Genomic DNA, 19024 nt, shown 5'->3' with positions numbered 1-19024 from the left:
AACATTGGGAATTATAGGTCTGCCTGACATCGGTAGTGGGGAAAATGCTAGAGTTCATTATAAAAGAATTTCGTGACCCAGACAGCAGTGAGCCTGTGGAATTTACTAACGTAAAGCAGTTGAGGCCAAAATATTGTATGCTTTCAAGGAGTTGATATAGCACTTGAGACAACGCAGGGCGGGGGGAGAGGCAGGAATAGACTACCGAGTTGGTAATCAGCCATAGTCATAATGAATGGAGGACAGGCTTAAGGGCTGAACAGCCGACTCCCATACCTATTTACTAATATTTCTTAGTATTCTGATATACTCTATCTTGATTCAGCATGTAACTGAGCCTAAACTTTCTCAGCTTCAAATAACACCCCCTGGATTTATACCAAACACTTTTGGCCTGGGGCTTTTTAACTTATCTCCTTACACTGAGGTAAGATACTTTAAACAATTGGAGACAATTTTCTCACTTTCTCAGAAACAACTGCTTAACATATCAAGCTTTAGCTAAGAACCCTGCAGAAATGCCCAACTGAAATTAAAAAAGTCCCCCCACCCCAAACTATGGGTATATCCCCCACGAGAATTCTCTAATCTTCTGATTCTGTAATTTTAGGTTTTTACGGAATATTACGGCAAAAAAGAAGGTTATTGTGCTTGCACTGGTTCTCCCGTGCGAATCTCCTATCTTTTCCCCAACATTCCTGCATACCATTTCAATAGAAATAATCATCCAATGCCACACCTGAATATTTCAAATCAAACCTGCCTCCACCACCACTTTTGCAGGCAGTGCATTCCATACCTTAAACTACGTTCTGTTTGAAAGATTTTTTCTCACATTATCCTTGCTCCGTTTACACAAATGCAGTACACTGTTTATTTTGCATGTCATTAAACTCTCCCAAAGTGAATCCATTATTCTCCTGGAAGTCTTTTAAATCACCATGGCTGCAGAATCATCAAAAATTAATCATTAAACCCCCTCGGACACACAAAAAAGGTATATGTTGCTAGTTCAAATTAAAAAAATCTAAACTCAAAAGTAACTATAAAAACCTGTATAAATCACACAACCTACACGATACTGTCCAAATTCTTTTGCGAATCTGTTCCAAAACTGTTGCTGCATCTTCTATATGTAACAACAGTTAAAAAAAGACGAGTTAGGAACAATGAAGAACAACTATACTGAGCAAAACATCAAATGTACATAATTGATAAAGAATTCAAAAGGCAAATTCTGAGGTCTCTTCAGGGGACATTTTTGTAGCTTACATTTGACATGTCTTTTACTTGGAATACTCAATATGTCTGTAACAGTACACACTTCTGTCCAACCATGCCACATGGTTGTAGATTGTGCAGCACACTCCAATAATGTCAGTAACAAACTCACCAAAGATCAGGAGAACAGCAGCAAGTAGTGCAGCAGTGAGTGAACCAGACAGCTCCAATACGATGAGATATGCAAAAGGAACCAGGAAGGACCCAAGGGTTGCACAGAGCTGCAAATTTTGCGAGGAGGTATCACACAATACAAAAACAGAACAATTAGGGTGAGAAAAACACGACAAGACAGACAGCTAAGAACGAACAGCAATCAATGTATACATTTCAAGAGATTGCCCTCTCGTTCTAATAAAATTCAAATACATAGTATTCAGACAGCATATAAATGATCAGTGACTTCACTAGGTGTTGATCTTTTCATTGTTTGGGAGAGTAACAGTGCCGAGGCAATATCTCTGCACTATTAATCCAGAACGTTATTTTAGGGACACAGATAGTCTAATTTGAATGCAATAAAAATCTGCAATTACGAAGCTACCTTAATAGCAACCAATGTTATCAGATGGTTCAATTAGAACAGTGTAGTCTATAAGAAAAGCAATCACAGAGGTGGTTTGATATCCTATTCGCAAGCTAGAAGATTAAATTGATGAGGTTGATATCGTACCATTCTTTTTCTAAAACTGGGTTTGTTAAAAGGATACTGGCAGTACCATTGACAACAACGCCTAAGGAAATTTTCATTCTTACCATACCCAATAGATTATACAAATGTCAGATTACGCCATTTGAATTTCAGAACGCCCCAGCCACAAGTCAACAATAAATAAACGGAGTTATAGCCAAACTGCCGAATTGTGTAGTTTACTTTGAAGATATTGTAGTATATATTTACTCTGTGTTACTATACAGGACAATTCGAAAACTTGTCTAAACAATTACAGTTAGACAGGTTGGTGACGAATCTAGTAAAACATGAATTTGCGAAAGCAAAAAATGACATATTTGGGACAAATTGCAGGGCAAGGACATCCAGAACATCAAAACAGCAAGCTTTGATTGTCCTCCCCACCACTAAAACTAAACCAAATATAATGGGGTTTTAGGGAATGTGCAGATTTTATTGAAGGTTTGTAATTAATTTTAGTACAATAGCTGTACCCTCAACCAATTTGCTATGAAAACAGACAAACAGGGAACAGTTAACACAATGACAGGCAGCCCTTGAAAAGCTGAAAGCCATCTTAAACAAACCTGTATTTATTGCGTCAAGCTTTAACAAACCACTTAAACTACCAGTAGATGCTAGTGATTTTGGGGTTTGGGACATTTCTCTTATAGGATGACAAAGCTGGAATGGAGAAACCACAAAATTACCTTTCCAAGCAGCTGAGCGAACAAAAGAAAAAAAAATTCCACTATAGAAAAGGAGTCATTTGCAGCGTTGGCAGCTTGAACACTTTCAAGTTTGTAGATGTTGGTGCATTTGCCGAGCTGGGAAGTTAGACAGCAGACATTTCATCCCCTTACTAAGTGATATCCTCAGTGCTGTGGAACCTCCTGTGAAGCGCTGTTGTCTTGTGCTTGTTTGAATTTACATGGTCTGGTTTTTGCTGCTTCTGGTCTGTGCTGGTTCTGGCTGTGCATTGCAATGGTCTGTGTATTGGGTCTTGGAGGCTTGGCATTCATCCGCGGACTCCATCAACAAACACATTATCGGGTCTAATTCAATGTATTTGTTGATGGAGTCCGCGGATGAATGCCAAGCCACCAAGACCAGAAGAAGCAAAAACCAGACCATATAAATTTGAACCGGCACAAGAAAACAGTGCTTCACAGGAGGTTCCACAGCGCTGAGGACGTCACCCAGTAAGGAGACGAAACGCCTGCTATCAAACCTCCAAAGCTCAGCGAACGCGCCACCTGCAACCAGCACCCGAGCTACAAATCTTCACTCAAACCCCGAACTTTCAAGTTTGTTCAATATGTAAACAATGAGACCTTAGACCTTACTGATTATAATCCATTAACTATTATCAAGATACTATTTAAGACTGCAACTGAGAGATCATTTCGTTGGAATTTGTTATTGCAACCTTTCAGTGCAAAAATTGTACGTCAAGGAAAAAATGTAATTGCTGATGCTTTATCCTGATTGAACAGTTGAAAATTTAAGCATGTGCCCGAGAATATTGTACAGTGATAATAAATCTAATGGGAGAAACAATTGGATAGTTGTGAGCTGTTATGTTTGATGTTTAATTATTACTAATATTATCATGAAATACATTATTGAAATGGCACTCTTTTGAAGTTGGAGGCATGTTAAGACCATCACGGTGTTTCCTTTTATTTCTGTCATTTTTGGCTTGAATTGAATTGCAGTCGAGAACTGAACTCTGATCACCAGCTTCTTTTCAAAGTGGAAAGAATAAAAGACTGATGTTTGCAGTTAGGAATAGGCTTGGAAAGATTGAGCAATAACTCACCTGCCTAAGCTCATTGTAGATGATTCGGCACCAATATGTGTTTTTGCACAGGGACGGTCAGCTGGTTGGATGTCAAATGTGTCAATCAAGGGAGGAGCAGTGCTGACTAGCTAGCCACGCAGAATGTTGAAGAAAGAAAGAAAACAAGGTGAACTGGGATTTTTGGGCAGGACAGAGTTTTGTTTTAGGAGTTGCCACATTGGCAAGCTGATTTTGTGCTCTTATTTTCTCTAGTTCTCAAATTGTTGAAAAATTTGAGAAAAGAAACCTAGACTGTAAGAAATAAGTAACATCTCCAGAGGTCTTGCAGAACCTGTTTGTATTGACTGACGACTTCAGAGTTCAAGCAAGATGTACAGTCCTACATGCCTGTAATACAACAGATCATCAAAGAATTTCATGAAGGCCTGGTTTTCATTGTTGAAGCAGTTATCGGACTGGCAAATTGCAATCCTTGTATGTTGTACATTCCACTCTCTTAATTTGCAGCCAATTATCTGCCTTCCTATTTTTGCTATCGAAATGGATAACCTCACATTTGAGGTTGTAGACGTGCTCGCCAAGCTGGTGGATTTGGTTGCAAACGTTTCGTCACCCTGCTATGTAACATGGTCAGTGCGCCTCCAGTGAAGTGTTGGTGTTCTGTCACACATTTTAAAGCCTTTTCCATTTTGAAATATTCTACACCTCCAATGGGGCGGCACAGTGGCTCAGCGGTTAGCACTGCTGCCTCACAGCGCTGGGGACCGGGGTTCAATTCTACCCTCGGGTGACTGTCTGTGTGGAGTTTGCACATCCTCCCTGTGTCTGTGTGGGTTTCCTCCGGGTGCTCCGGTTTCCTCCCACAGTCCAAAGATGTGCAGGGTAGGTGGATTGGCCATGCTAAATTGCCCGTAGTGTCCAGAGATGTTTAGGTTAGGTGGGTTAGACATGGGGAAATGCAGGTTAGGGGAATGAGTCAGGGTGGGATGCTCTTCAGAGGGGTGGCGTGGACTTGTTGGGCCGAACTGCCTGTTTCCAAACTTTAGGGATTCTATGAAACTACTGGCTAGTGTGATTGGAGCGGGTTTAAACTAGAAAGGCAAGGGGCTGGGAGCCTAAATAGGGCCACAAGGGAAAGAACAAACAAGGACAGCGATTAAAGAGCAGTAAAATGCAAAAACAGTAAACAGGCTTATCGGGGCAAGAGGCTAAACAAATCACAATACAAAGAAGTTAGGATGATTAAAAATGGCTAAAAGGGAAGCTGAAAGGCTTTGTATCTGAATGCACGAAGCATTTGGAAGAAGGCAGATGAACTGACGGCACAAATCAAGACAAATGGATAGGATCTTGAGCCATTGCACAGCCACAGTTACAGGGAGATCAGAACTGGGAATTTAACATTCAGGGATATTTGACTGGTCAGAAAGGAAGGAAGGAAAAGGCAGGGTAACACTCTTTATAAAAGATAGGAGCAACCCAGATACGCAGAGGCAGCGCTCCTGACGTGACATCAGGATTGAAAAGTGACAGAGTAAACAGGAGGTGCTGATTGGACAGTGGGTGCAAACTTCTATTAATGCTTCTAGTTTGTATAGTATTTTCTTGTGTGGCCAATAGTTTGTAAGGGTTATATTCTGTTTTTACAAGGTCCAGGGAAGAAGGGCCCTGAAGTAATTGATATTATTTGATCTTAAGAGGCCTTTGAAAGGTTTAAGCCAAAGGAGTAACTCATGGTAGGAGAGGTCAAAGCCATGGTTTGCTCTTCCTGCTCTACATAGGAAGACTGGCACAATTCCAGTTTCTAGGGCCAGCATGGTGCAGGAAGTATCCCCAACTGCTGCTTCTGCAAGTTCTGGTTTCAGAGCTACAGCAATAACTGGGGATATGTTGGAGTATCTGTGAAACTGAGAGAATCGTGGATAACCTGTACACAAAGGTGGTGACACTATAGACTGACTCCACATACTGAAAGAGAATGGGTAACTACCAGGCAGAGTAAGAGGTTTAGGCAGGCAGTCCAGGAAACTCAATAGCCTCTCAGGGGAAACGAGTAACATCTGAATTTGTTGCACCATTACTGGCTTGACTGCATGAGAGAGGAGAAAGAAGGATAGGAATGTAATAGTTATGGAGGATTGCATTGTAAGGGGAACAGCTAAGTGTTTTTGTGGCTGCAAACAAAACTGCATGATGCACGTTGCCTCCCTGGAGCTAGGTCCAGGATATCTCAGTGCAGCTACAGAACATTCTGGAGAGGGAAGATGCACAAGCTAGTGGTCATGGTACACATCAGTCCCAATGCCACAGGTTTTAAAAAAAAGGATAAAGTCCTAAAAGTTAAATATAGAGATTGAGAAAGTTAATTAAAAAGTCGGACCTCAAAGGTAATAATCTCAGGATTTCTACCAGTGCCATATGCAAGTAAAAGCACAAAAAGCGGGATATATCAGCTGAATACATGGCTGGAAAAGTTGTGCAAGAAGGAGGTTTCCAGATTCCTGGGACTTGGGGACTTGTTCTCGGGCAAGATGGGACTAGTACAAAGTGGATGGGTTACACGTGGGCAGGACTGGGACTGATGTCCTAGGGAAACACCATTGAACTTCAAGACGCAGTGATCAGATGGTCTTATTGGTGATGGTCATAGCCTGGTAGTTGTGTGGGGTGAATGTTACTTGCCATTTGTCAGCCCGTGCCTGGATATTGTCCAGATCTTGCTGCATTTGAAAAACAGGCTGCTTCAGTATGAGGAGTTGTGAATGGTACTGAACATTGGCAAATATCCTCACCTCTGCCTGTATGATAGAGGGAAGGCCATTGATGAAGCAGCTGAAGATGGCTAGGCTTAGATGAAAATGAGGTGGTCTGATTAAAAACATAGAAAAAACAAAACGTAGAAAATCGGTGCAGTAGGAGGCCATTTCGTCCTTCAAGCCTGCACCACCATTTAATATGATCACAGCAAATCATGCGATTTCAGTATCCCCCTCCTGCTTACTCTCCATACGCCTCGATTCCTTTAGCCACAAGGGGCACATCCAGCTTAATTAATAAGTTTCCAGACAACGTGAAAATTGGTAGAATTGTGGACAGTGAAGAAGATTGTCAAATGATACACCAGGATACACATCAGTTGGAAAGTTGGGCAGAATAGTGGTCGAGAGAGTTTAATCCGGACAAGTGTGAAGTGATGCATTTTGCAAGGTCAAATTCAGGAGACAAATATACAGTTAATGGCAGGACCCTCAGGAGCACTGATATACAGGGGGATCTTGGGTGCATGTCCATAGCTTCTTGAAAGTAGCAACCTAAGTAGATAAGGTGGTAAAGGCAATATATGGCATGCTTGCTTCCCTCAGTAAGGGCACAGAGTGCAAAAGTTGGTAAGTCATGTTGCAGCCATACAAGATGATAGTTAGGCCACATCTCTATGGATGAACCAACTATGGTCAAGGAAGTTAAGGAGAGTGATAAATTGAAAGAAAATGCATAAAAAGGAGGCAAAGGTCAGTGGTAACCCTGAAAACTAGGATAAATTTGGAATCCAGAAAAAGGAGGTTTAATCAAGATAGAGAAAATAAACTGAGAGCAAACCAACAAGGAATATAAAAGCTGACAATAAGAGCTTCTTTAAACATGAAAGAGATTGTTCAAAGTGAACACAGCCCCCTTAGAAAATGGATCTGAGGAGATGGTTATGAAGAACAAGGAAGTGCCTGAGGAGTTAAACAGATATTGTGCATCAGTCTTTATAGCGAAAGATGTTTTAACATCCCATTAATACTAAAGAATATGCAGGAGTGATGTAATACCATCACCATCACTGGAGAAATAGTATTTGACAACTAATGGGGCTAAAGGCAGATAGGTCTCTTGGGCAAAAAAATAAAACAAAAGATACTGGAGATCTGAAACAAAAACAGAAATTGCTGCCTGACCTGAGTTTCACCAGCATCTGTTGGAAGAAAGCAGGGCTCACGTTTTGAATCAGATCACTCTTCATCAGGACTGTTAGTAACTAGGAAGGGGCATGGAGTGCGAGTGTTGGCAAAACATGTTGCAGCTAGAAAAACCCTTGTTAGGCCACATTTGGAATATTGTGTGCAGTTTTGGTCGCCGCGTTACGAGAAGGACATGGAAGTTTTGGAGACAGTACAGAGAAGGCTCAAAAGGATGTTGTCTGTTCAAGGGCAGCTGAGAGGAGACCTGATAGAGATCTACAAAATTATGAGAGGCATAAATAGGGTGGATAGTCAGAGGCTTTTTCCCCGGGTTTGAAGTTTCAATTACAAGGGACCACAGGTTCAAGGTGAGAGGGCAAAAGTTTAAGGGAGATTCGCAAGGAAAAATTTGCACGCAGAGAGCGGTAGGAGCGTGGAATGCACTGCCAGAGGTGGTGGAAGCAGGCACGTTGGTGACATTTAAGAAGCATCTGGATGGTTACATGAATAGGAAGGGAATAGAGGGATACTGACTGAATAAAGGCAGGTTTGTTTTTTAGTTTAGTCAGGCATGATGATTGGCACAGGCCAGGAGGGCCGAAAGACCTGTTCCTGTGCTATACTCCTCTTTTGTTCGATTTACGCTGCAGCCAAATTTGAGGGTTGGGATGGGGGTGGAAAACAGGTAAGCGGATTGCTGGAGATGGAACCGAGAGAGTGCGAGAGAGATACGAAAGGCTAAGTAAACAAGGAAATATGGATCAGAGATAGTAGGAACTGCAGATGTTGGAGAATCCGAGACAACAAGGTGCAGGGCTGGATGAACACAGCAGGCCAAGCAGCATCGTAGGAGCAGAAAGGCTGACGTTTCGGGCCTAGACCCTTCATCAGGATTAATGCCAATTAATCAGGAAGGCTAATGGAATGTGGGCCCTTATTTCAAAAGGGTTGGAGCATGAGTAGGTCCTCTTATTTAACAAAAGATAGTATTTCATTGGAGGTAGTACAGAGAAGGTTCTAGGATGATCCCTGATATGGAGGGGCTGTCTTATAAGTAAAGGATAAACAGATTGAGACTCTCCTCACTGGAGTTTCGAAGAATGAGAGATGATCTTACTGAAACATATAGGATTCCTAAAAGGGCTTGACAGGGTAAGTGCTGAGAGGATGTTTCTCCTGCTGAAAGGGTCTCGCTCCACGCACATACCTGCACGCCTTGGTCTCTTCGACTGGCAACACTCCCCAGGACCCTACCATTAACCATACAAGTCCTGCCCTGGTTTGCCTTACCAAAAAACTCAACTCCTCACGTTTATTTAAACTCCATCTGCCACTCCTTGGCCCATCTGATCAAGGTCCTGTTGTACTCAGAAGTAACCTTTTTCACTATCCACTGCACCACCAATTTTGGGGTCATCTGCAAACTGACAAACCATACCTCCTATATTTATATTCAAATAGTTTATGTAAATGACAAATAGCAGTGGACCCAGCAGCGATCTTGTTGCACATAACTGGACATAGACCTCCAATTTGAAAACAACACTACCACCACCCTCTGCCTCCTCCCTTCAAGCCAATTTTGTATCCAATTGGCTAGCTCCCCCTGGATCCCATGTGATCTAACCTTTTTGCAAATGACACTAAAAATTGGTAGTGTTGTGGACAGTCAGAAATTGCAGCAGGATCTTGATCTGCTGGGGAAGTGGGCCGAGAAATGGCAAAATGGAGTTTAATATAGATAATTGTGAGATGTTGCATTTTGGAAAGTCAAATCCAGGTAGGAGTTCCATGGTGAATGGTGGGGCCTTAAGGAGTGTAGTGGAACAGAGAGACCTTGGAGTTCAGGTGCACGGTTCTCTGAAAGTGGAGTCACAGGTAGACAGGGAAGTGAATCAGACATAGTAGGAACTGCAGATGCTGGAGAATCCGAGACAACAAGGTGCAGAGCCGGATGAACACAGCAGGCCAAGCAGCATCATAGGAGCAGAAAGGCTGATGTTTCGGGCCTAGACCCTTCATCAGAAAAGGGGGAGGGGAAGGGGGTTCTGAAATAAATAGGGAGAGAGGGGGAGGCGGATAGAAGATGGATAGAGGAGAGGATAGGTGGAGAGGAAACAAACAGGTCGAAGAGGCGGGGATGGAGCCAGTAAAGGTGAGTGTAGGTGGGGAGTTAGGGAGGGGATAGGTCAGTCCAGGGAGGACGGACAGGTCAAGGGGGCGGGATGAGGTTAGTCGGTAGGAGATGGGGGTGGGGCTTGAGGTGGGAGGAGGGGATAGGTGGGAGGAAGAACAGGTTAGGGAGGCGGGGACCAGCTGGACTGGTTTTGGGATGCGGTAGGCGGAGGGGAGATTTTGAAGCTTGTGAAATCCACATTGATCCCATTGGGCTGCAGGGTTCCCAAGCGGAGTATGAGTTGCTGTTCCTGCAACCTTCGGGTGGCATCGTTGTGGCACTGCAGGAGGCCCAGGATGGACATGTCATCTGAGGAATGGGAGGGGGGGGAGTTGAAATGGTTCGCGACTGGGAGGTGCAGTTGTTTATTGCGAACCGAGCGGAGGTGTTCTGCAAAGTGGTCCCCGAGCCTCCGCTTGGTTTCCCCGATGTAGAGGAGGCCACAACGGGTACAGCGGATGCAGTATACCACATTTGCAGATGTGCAGGTGAACATCTGCTTGATGTGGAAAGTCTTCTTGGGGCCTGGGATGGGAGTGAGGGAGGAGGTATGGGGGCAGGTGTAGCACTTCCTGCGGTTGCAGGGAAAAGTGCCGGGTGTGGTGAGGCTGGAGGGGAGTCTCCGTGACTCCCTTGTCTGCTCCACACTCCCCTCCAGCCCCACCACACCCGGCACTCTTCCCACCTATGCAACCCCCACACCACACCTCCCTGCCCCTTCACCAGCTGAAAGCCTCCCGAGTAACACTAACAAATTTCCCCACAAGGATATTATCCTCTACCAATTCAGGAGGAATCCATCCTTCATAAACAGGTCACTTCTACCCCTGAAGAGATCCCAATGGTCCAGAAAGAAAATGTGAATCCTTGCCCCCTGCACCAGCTCCTCAGCCATGCAGGAATGTGCTCTATCATCCTATTTCTATTCTCACCAGCCTGTGGCACTGGTAGTCATCCAGACATTACTGCCAGAGGACCTAATAGAAAACTACTGCCTAATTTCCCTATATTCTTTCTGTGCGGAACTTCATTCCTTTCCCTACGTACGTGTGTGTTGGTACCAATGACCTTCTGCTGGTCCCCCTCCACTTTCAGAATTAGTGCTGCCACCACTTGACCCTGGCAACGCACCATCCTGATGTCTCGCTGACAGCTGCAGAAACGTTTGCGTGTGCCTCAGACCACACAGTCCCCCATTATAATTGGCCGCTTGGAACCTGATATACCCTTCGTTACGTTCAAGCTAGTCACAATACCAGATACCTGGCTGTCAGTTCTAGACTCCCCTAAGAGGCTATCCCCCTCCACGGTATCCAAAACAGCACAGCTGTCTGAGACAGGGATAGCCACAGCAGGCTCGTGCACTACCTGGCTATCTCTCCTGCCACTTGTAGCGGTCAGCCACCTATCTGACTGTATCTGCGGTGTCTCTGTCTTCGTGAAACTGCCATCCATCACATCCACTAGCTCTTGTAAACTCATTGCCTCTAACTGTTGCTCCAACCAATTCATGCGGTCCGATAGGATTTGCAACTAAAAACACTTCCTGCAGATGTAGTCCCCAGGAACATTCCAAATCTCCCTGATCTCCCACATCCAATTGGAAGAGCACATTGTTTTACTAAAAGCCATTTCTGCCCCTTTAACAATCTACAGACTCAGAAATTACCTAAAAACAAACAACATACTTTGCTTAAAAAGGCAGCATCAAGAGTCTTTGGAACTCCTTACCACAGACTGCTGTGTAGACAGAGCCCTTGTGTATATTTAAGGCTGAGACAGATAAATTCTTTATCATTAGAGATATCAGGGATCATGGAGAAAGGCAGGAAAGTGGAGATAAAGAATGTTGGATCAGCGATGATTCTATTTAATGTGGGAACAGGCTTGAGGGGCCCATTTCATGGGGCACTGGCATCAGTATTGGAACAGGAGTGATCTGTACCATTGAAATGGTCTCCATATGAACAAAGCTGGGACAAATGTTCTAGTGAAAAGGATAAATGGGATGGTCAACAGAACTTGACTAAAAAGAGGGGGAATAGGGAATGAAGCAGCAGGTTAGCCTGATTTTTTGGGCCAGGGGGTGTCTAGATTCAACTGCATGGCAAAATGTGCAAAAAATGGAAAGAGAACCCAGGCAAGCTTATTAAAGTCTCCAGAATACAAAAGTACGACTAAGTGTTTGCAAAGGGTCAGGAATCAAACTTCAAGCACATTGAATAAAGGGATAACAATGAGAAGAGGGACGGTAAATACGGGACTGAAGGTGTTGTATCTGAATGCACACATTATATGAAATAAGGTAAATGAGCTTGCGGCTCAGATCAAAATTAGCACATATGATGTGGTGGGCATCACAGAGACGTGGCTGCAAGGGGATCAGAACTGGGAGCTAAATATCCAAGTATATACATCCTATTGTAAAAACAGGCAGGTGGGCAGAGGGGGTGGGGTCGCCTTATTAGTAAATCGATAGCAAGAAACAATGTAGGGTCAGATGATGTAGGATCAATGTGGGTAGAGTTGAGGGACCACAAAAGGTAGAAAAGCCATAATGGGAGTTATGTACAGGCCTCCAAACAGCAGTCAGGATGCTGGGCACAAGAGAGAGAAGCTGGAATCAGACATAATGGTATTACAGTTGAATAAAGGTAATGACAGAGGCATAAGGGAGGACTGACCAGAATTGACTGGGGGAGGAACCTAGCAGGAAAGACAGTGGCAGGAGTTTCTGCGAGTGATTTGGGAAACATGGCAAAAATTCATCCCTAGGAAAAAGAAGCATGGTACAGGGAGGACAAGGCAACCATAACTGGCAAGGGAAGTCAGGGACAGCATAAAAGCAAAAGAGAATGTGTATAATGCGGTGAAGGGCAGTGGGAAGCCAGGGGATTGAGAACCCTACAAAGACCAGAGGACAACTAAAACGAAATATGGAGGGACAAGATTAAATACGAGAGGAAGCTAGCCAGTAATATAAAAAAAATTGCAAGAGGTTTTTTTCGGATATCTAAACTGCAAATAGAGAGGCAAAAGTGGACATTTTCCAGGGGCCCAATGAGGTTGTAGTAGTAGTAATGGGGTACGAAGAAATGGTGGAGGAACTGACTTAAGTATTTTGCATTACTCTTCATAGTTGATGGTATGAGTAACATCCCAAAAATTCAAGAGAGTTGGGGGTAGAAGTTAGTATGGAGGCCATCACCAAAGGAGAAGGTGCTAGAAAAACTGAAAGGTCTGAAGGTGGAGGAATCACCTTAACCAGATGGACTACACACTAGAGCTCTGAAGGAAATAGCTGAAGAGATAGTGGAGACTTTAGTGGTGTTCTTTCAGGAATCACTGGAGTCAGGGAAAGTCCTAGTGAACTGCGGAAAAATAACGCTATTGCAACCTCTTTAAGAAGGGACTGAGGCAAAAAGACAGGAAGATTTGGGAGTCCATCGTGAAGGATGAGATTTCTGAATACTTGGAAGTGCATGGTAAAACGAGATGAAGTCAGCATGGTTTCATCAAGGGAAGGTCACACCTGACAAATCTGTTAGAATTCTTTGAGGAAGTAATGAGCAGGTTAGATCAAGGATAGCCAACGGATGTTATCCAGCTGGACTACCAGAAGAACTTTGACAAGGTGCTGCACAGGAGGCTGTTGAGTAAGATAAGGGCCCATGGTGTTAGAGGCAAGGTACTAGCATGGATTGAAGATTGCTTTCTGCCAGACAACCAGGGAGTGGCAAAAAAAAAAAAAAGGTCCTTCTCAGGATGGCAGCTGGTGACGAGTGGTGTTCCACGAGGGTCGGTGTTGTGACCACAACTTCTCACTTTATACATTAACGATCTAGATGAAGGAACTGAGGGCATTCTCGCTAAGTTTGCAGATAATACAAAGATAGGTGGAGGGACAGGTTGTATTGAGGCAGCGGGTAGGCTGTAGAAGGATTTAGACAGGTTAGGAGAGTGAGCAAAGAAGTGGCAGATGGAATACAATGTGGTAAAGAATGGTAGGAAGAATAGAGGCATAGACTGTGTTCTCAATGGGGAGAAAATTCAGAAGTCTGAAGTGCAAAGAGATGTGGGAGTCCTGGTCCAGCATTCTCTTAAGGTAAACTTGCAAGCTGAGTCTGTAGTTAGGAAGGCAAATGCAATGTTGGCATTTATCTCAAGAGGACTAGAATATAAAAGCAGGGACGTATTTCTGAGGCTTTGTAAAGCTTTGGTCAGACCACATTGAGTGTACTGTGAGCAAATTTGAGCTCCATACCTCAGGAAGGATGAGCTGGCTGTGGTCTGGGTGCAGAGGAGGTTCACAAGAATGATCCCGGGAATGAAAGGCTTAACATATGAGGAACGTCTGAGGACTCTGGGTATATACTCGATGGAATTTAGAAAGATGAAGGGGGGTGTTTAATTGAAACTTACAGAATACTGGAAGGCTGAATACAGTGGACATTGGGAAGATGTTTCCATTAGCAGCAGAGACTAGGACCCGAGGGCACAGCCATAGAGTAAAGTAAAGGAAAGACAGTTTAGAATGGAGATGAGGAGAAACGTATTGAGCCAGAGTGGTGAATCTATGGAATTCATTGCCACAGAAGGCTGTGGAGGCCAGGTCATTGAGTACATTTAAGACAGCTATAGATAGGTTCTTGATTGTATAAGGGAATCAAAAGCTACAGGGAGAAGGCAAGAGAATGGGATTGAGAAACATATCAGCCATGACTGAATGGCGGAGGAGACTGAATGGGCCCGAATTGCCTAATCTCTGCTCCCATGTCTTATGGCCAAATGGCTGTACTCATGCTCCTATTGTAGAATCTTAAATTTGTGCCTTTTGGTTCTCAATCTCTCAATCAATAGGAATAACACATACTGTCCATACGCTTCTTGATTTTGAATAACTCTTATAATTTCTCCTTCCAATTTTCACTTCTGCTGGAGAAACACACAGTCACAATTTATCCATTTAAGTAACTGAAGTAATCTCTGGAACCATTCTCAAATGTTTTATGCATTCTCTCTAATGTTTTCTGAATTGTGCTCTCAAACTGCCCGTCACCTTCAAGACTTATTCTAATACATGTCCAGGTCCCTCTGCTCATGCATCACCTTCTGAACTTTACCTTTTCTCCATTGGATCTCCATGTTCCTCCTACTAAAACAAACCATTTCACTCTTCTCTGCATTGAATTTTAATCTGTCATTTGTTTGCTCATTCTACCAACATCCTTTTCAACTTCTCTCATGCTCTTACTTCACAATACACCCAGTTTTCTTTCATCTACAAATGTTGAAGTTCTGCCCTTTACACCAAAGTCTAGGACACTAATATCTCATGAAGAGCAGGAGTCTAGACGCCAGTCACTACAATCTTTCATTCAGTCCAAAAACAACTGTCCAGCACAATAGTTAAATTTCATTTGTGTTGCTACAATTCCTTTTGTTCCACGAGCACTCACTTTCTCACAAATGTTTTGTGGGACTTTTTGGAAGTCCATCGAGACATCAACAGTGGCACCCTTGTCAGTCCTCTCCATTACCTCATCAAAAAGCTCAGGCAAGTTAGCTAATCATGACTTGCACTCAACAAATCCATGTTGGTTTTTCTAGCACCAAGTTTGATTTCTGTCTAAAAAAAAAAAAAAGCAGATAAAGAAAGGTAACATTTAGCATAAAGAACCTTATCATTGGGTCCAAAAATGCACGCTGTTTGGTGGATCTCAGTTCCCTCCTTTCCAAGGGATGTCTGAATTACGACTTGTGTGGCGAAGTACTCTTTTTGGACAGTTTTTATTTTGAATTTCTTTTGGATTTTTTGAGACCACGTTTCTTAGTATATTGATATTCTGCCTGTTTCTCTAGCTAATGTTTCTTACCGCTCGCATGCCATAGTAATGGTGGTGGTCATACTTGTCTCCAGGTTTTTTAAATGGGAAAGTACCGTCATAACCAGTCAGATATCCTGCCAATCCAATTAACATCTAGGAACATAAAAACAAAGCAACTGAATAGAGAGGAAGTGCAATTAGAGGGACAAACGTGATCATCGAGGACAGCAAAGCAATTAAAAACTGACAAAAACATAAATTGCTGGAAAAGCTCAGTAGGTCTGGCAACACCTGTGAAGAGAAAGCAGAGGTACCATTTCGGGTCCAGTGACCCTTTTTCAGAACCCAAGGTCAGGGTTCGGGATCTGAAGGAGGATCGCTGGACCTAAAATGTTAATCCTGCTTTCTCTCCACAGATCCTGCCAATTGCTGTTTTTGTTTCTGATTTCCAGCATCCATAGTTCTTTTTTTTTTTAAATTAAAAATAGTCTAGGGATATACAAATTAAAAGTAGTCCAGCAATCTTGTGCTTAGGAGTCTGGCATGTCACACTAACCAATGTGTACATGCAGATCTCCATACACAATCAACAGGTCACATCAACACCAGAGACAGAAATAAGGATGGCACCAGAACTGAGATTTCAGCCATTAGCAGACAATAGGTTTTTTTCTCTAAGAAGTGTTTTGAAAAGAGAAGATGGAGTACATTTAACATTATAAATGGGTTGGAAAGAGTAAAGGTAGAGGAAATGTTTTAGGTTGTGGGAATATTTAAAATAAAGGATCATAAAAGACCCATGACAGTTGTTAATACATCCACTAGGGATGCAAGGAGACCTTTGATTTATTCAGTGAGTGCTTTATTATTGTTAATTCTACATGAATGAGAATATACCTACCTTGCCTAGTGGAGGATGAACATCAAAAAAAAACGTTTGGTTAATATAGTAACTTCCCATTTTTCCAAAGTGAGTTTCATCCCAACTGCAAAGATAAAAATAAGGACACTGGATTTCAAATACACTCTTTCCCACAGATTAATCATAAACTAACTTGTGTAGCTAATACACATTTAGTACTTAGTACATGAATGGGAACAAAATTCATTCCAACCCGACAACATCCATCCAGCAAGTACTTCAGAGTCATAGAGTCCCTACAGTGTGGAAACAGGCCATTCAGCCCAACAAGTCCACACTGCCCCCCTGAAGAGCATCCCACCCAAACCCATTCCCCTACCCCTGCATTTCCCATGTCTAACCCACTTAACCTAAACACCCTTGGACACTTTGGGCAATTTAGCATGGCTAGTCCTCCTACCCCTGCATATCTTTGGACCGTGGGAAGAAACCGGAGCACCCGGAGGAAACCCACGGAGATATTGGGAGGTTGTGCAAACTCCACACAGACAGTTCTTGAGGGTGGAATCAAACCTGGGTCCCTTGCGCTGTGAGGCAGCAGTGCTAACCACTGAGCCACTGCACTGCCCTACTTCCATGCCAGTTTTTGTTCATACACAGCAGTTCCATCTGATTGTGCTTGCGTGTGTTTCAGTCAGCTCTTGCACTAAACCAGATGAGAAAATCTAACTCGATTTTTTTTTTTAAGCCATTCTCATTCCTAGCAAACCTATGGTCTAAATACCATAGTTTATGAAGCTTAAATATTTTTGATCTTGATACTTTGCTTGCAAATCTCACTCAGGTGATTTCCACATTTGATGTTCCTGTCCTGACCGCAGAGGACCACTATTATAAGTTGTCTCACTTTGAACAGAGAAAAGAAACATGTCCTTATATCCTAAATCAGAGCCCATCTTTTCCAGAACTCTGACTGAATCTCTCCAAATCAGCTACCAACCACCACAGCCAATTTGATTCACTCCACAGGACATAAAGCAAGGACCGAAGAAATTGGGTGCAGCAAAGACGGTGTCCCAGATAACATCATGGCCGTAAAACACAATGCTGATGCTCCAAAACTAACTGCACCCATTACCAAAGCTGTTCTAGTGCAGCTACAACACTGCGACCTTCCCAACAAGGTGGAAAATTGCCCAGGTATGTCAAGTCAACAACAAAAAAAAGGATAGGGCCAAGCTGGCCTGGTGGTTGATGAGTTGCCTTCTTGAACCCTTGAAATGATGGAGGGGAAGCCATACTGCTGTTAAGAAAGCAGTTCCAGGATTTTGACTTAGCTAGTGAAGGAATGTTGATAAGAGTTCCAAGTTACAATGGCATGTGTCTTGGGGGAGAACTTGCAGGGGGTGGTGTCCCAATGCTTCTGCTAAGCTTGGTCTTCTATTTGGTGGAGTCAATGGTTTGAAAGATGGTGTCTAAAAGAACCATTATGGAGTTGTTAAAGTACATTTTGTCAATGTTACATATTACTGCCACTTAATCCAAAATTACTCCAAGCAACCAGGTCAGCGCTGTTGATCATAAAAACCCATCAGATTCACTAATGCCCTTCAGGGAAAGAAATTTGCAATCCTTAGTATGGCCTACCTATGACTTCTGACCCAACGTAAGTGTGGTTGACTCTTAATTGCTCTCCGGGCAATTTGGGACTGGCAATGCCAGCAATGCTGACATCATATGGACAAATTTTCAAAAGGTTCCCTATTGAGACAAATCAAAGTTCTGTGACAGTCAGAAGTCCTACACCCAGGCCTGCAGAGTATTGCCAATCTGTCTTACAACGGCAAATTCCACCCTAAACGGGGCAAATCTCAGACTCCTTAAATCACTCGATTTCCTTTGATCTTATGAAGATGGTTGAGCCTTGGACACTACCCCGAAGAACACCTGCAGTGATGTTCTGGGACGAAAATGAACAATCTTCAGCCAGAAGAGAACAGGGTAGATCATTGATAGTAGGAACTGCAGATGCTGGAGAATCCGAGACAACAAGGTGCAGAGCTGGATGAACACAGCAGGCCAAGCAGCATCAGAGGAGCAAAAAGGCTGACGTTTCGGGCCGAGACCCTTCATCAGAAATGGGGGAGGGGAAGGGGGTTCTGAAATAAATAGGGAGAGAGGGGGAGGCGGATAGAAGATGGATAGAGGAGAAGATAGGTGGAGAGGAAACAGACAGGTCGAAGAGGCGGGGATGGAGCCAGTAAAGGTGAGTGCAGGTGGGGAGTGAGGGAGGACGGACAGGTCAAGGGGGTGGGATGAGGTTAGTAGGTAGGAGATGGGGGTGCGGCTTGAGGTGGGAGGAGGGGATAGGTGGGAGGAAGAATAGGTTAGGGAGGCGGGGACGAGCTGGGTAATTATAGACCAGTGAGCCTTACTTCGGTTGTGGGTAAAGTGTT

General features: G+C 43.4%; 1 protein-coding gene across 1 annotated transcript in view; it reads right to left on the bottom strand.

Moving 5' to 3' along the window:
• The window catches only part of pomt2 (protein-O-mannosyltransferase 2), a 145457-nt gene that overhangs the window by 117789 nt on the left and 8644 nt on the right, over positions 1 to 19024 (bottom strand). The window contains exons 2-4 of the mRNA XM_048600344.1: positions 16608 to 16692; positions 15755 to 15859; positions 1394 to 1502 (exon numbers count right to left, since the gene is read on the bottom strand). Of these exons, the coding sequence (XP_048456301.1) occupies positions 1394 to 1502; positions 15755 to 15859; positions 16608 to 16692 (299 nt within the window). The remainder of the gene's footprint in view (positions 1 to 1393; positions 1503 to 15754; positions 15860 to 16607; positions 16693 to 19024) is intronic.

The sequence above is a fragment of the Rhincodon typus genome, chromosome 8, assembly GCF_021869965.1.
Source record: "Rhincodon typus isolate 14 chromosome 8, sRhiTyp1.1, whole genome shotgun sequence".
Classification (NCBI taxonomy): domain Eukaryota; kingdom Metazoa; phylum Chordata; class Chondrichthyes; order Orectolobiformes; family Rhincodontidae; genus Rhincodon; species Rhincodon typus.
Note: the sequence above shows the minus strand (reverse complement) of the source record. Positions and strands in the feature narration are given on the sequence as shown.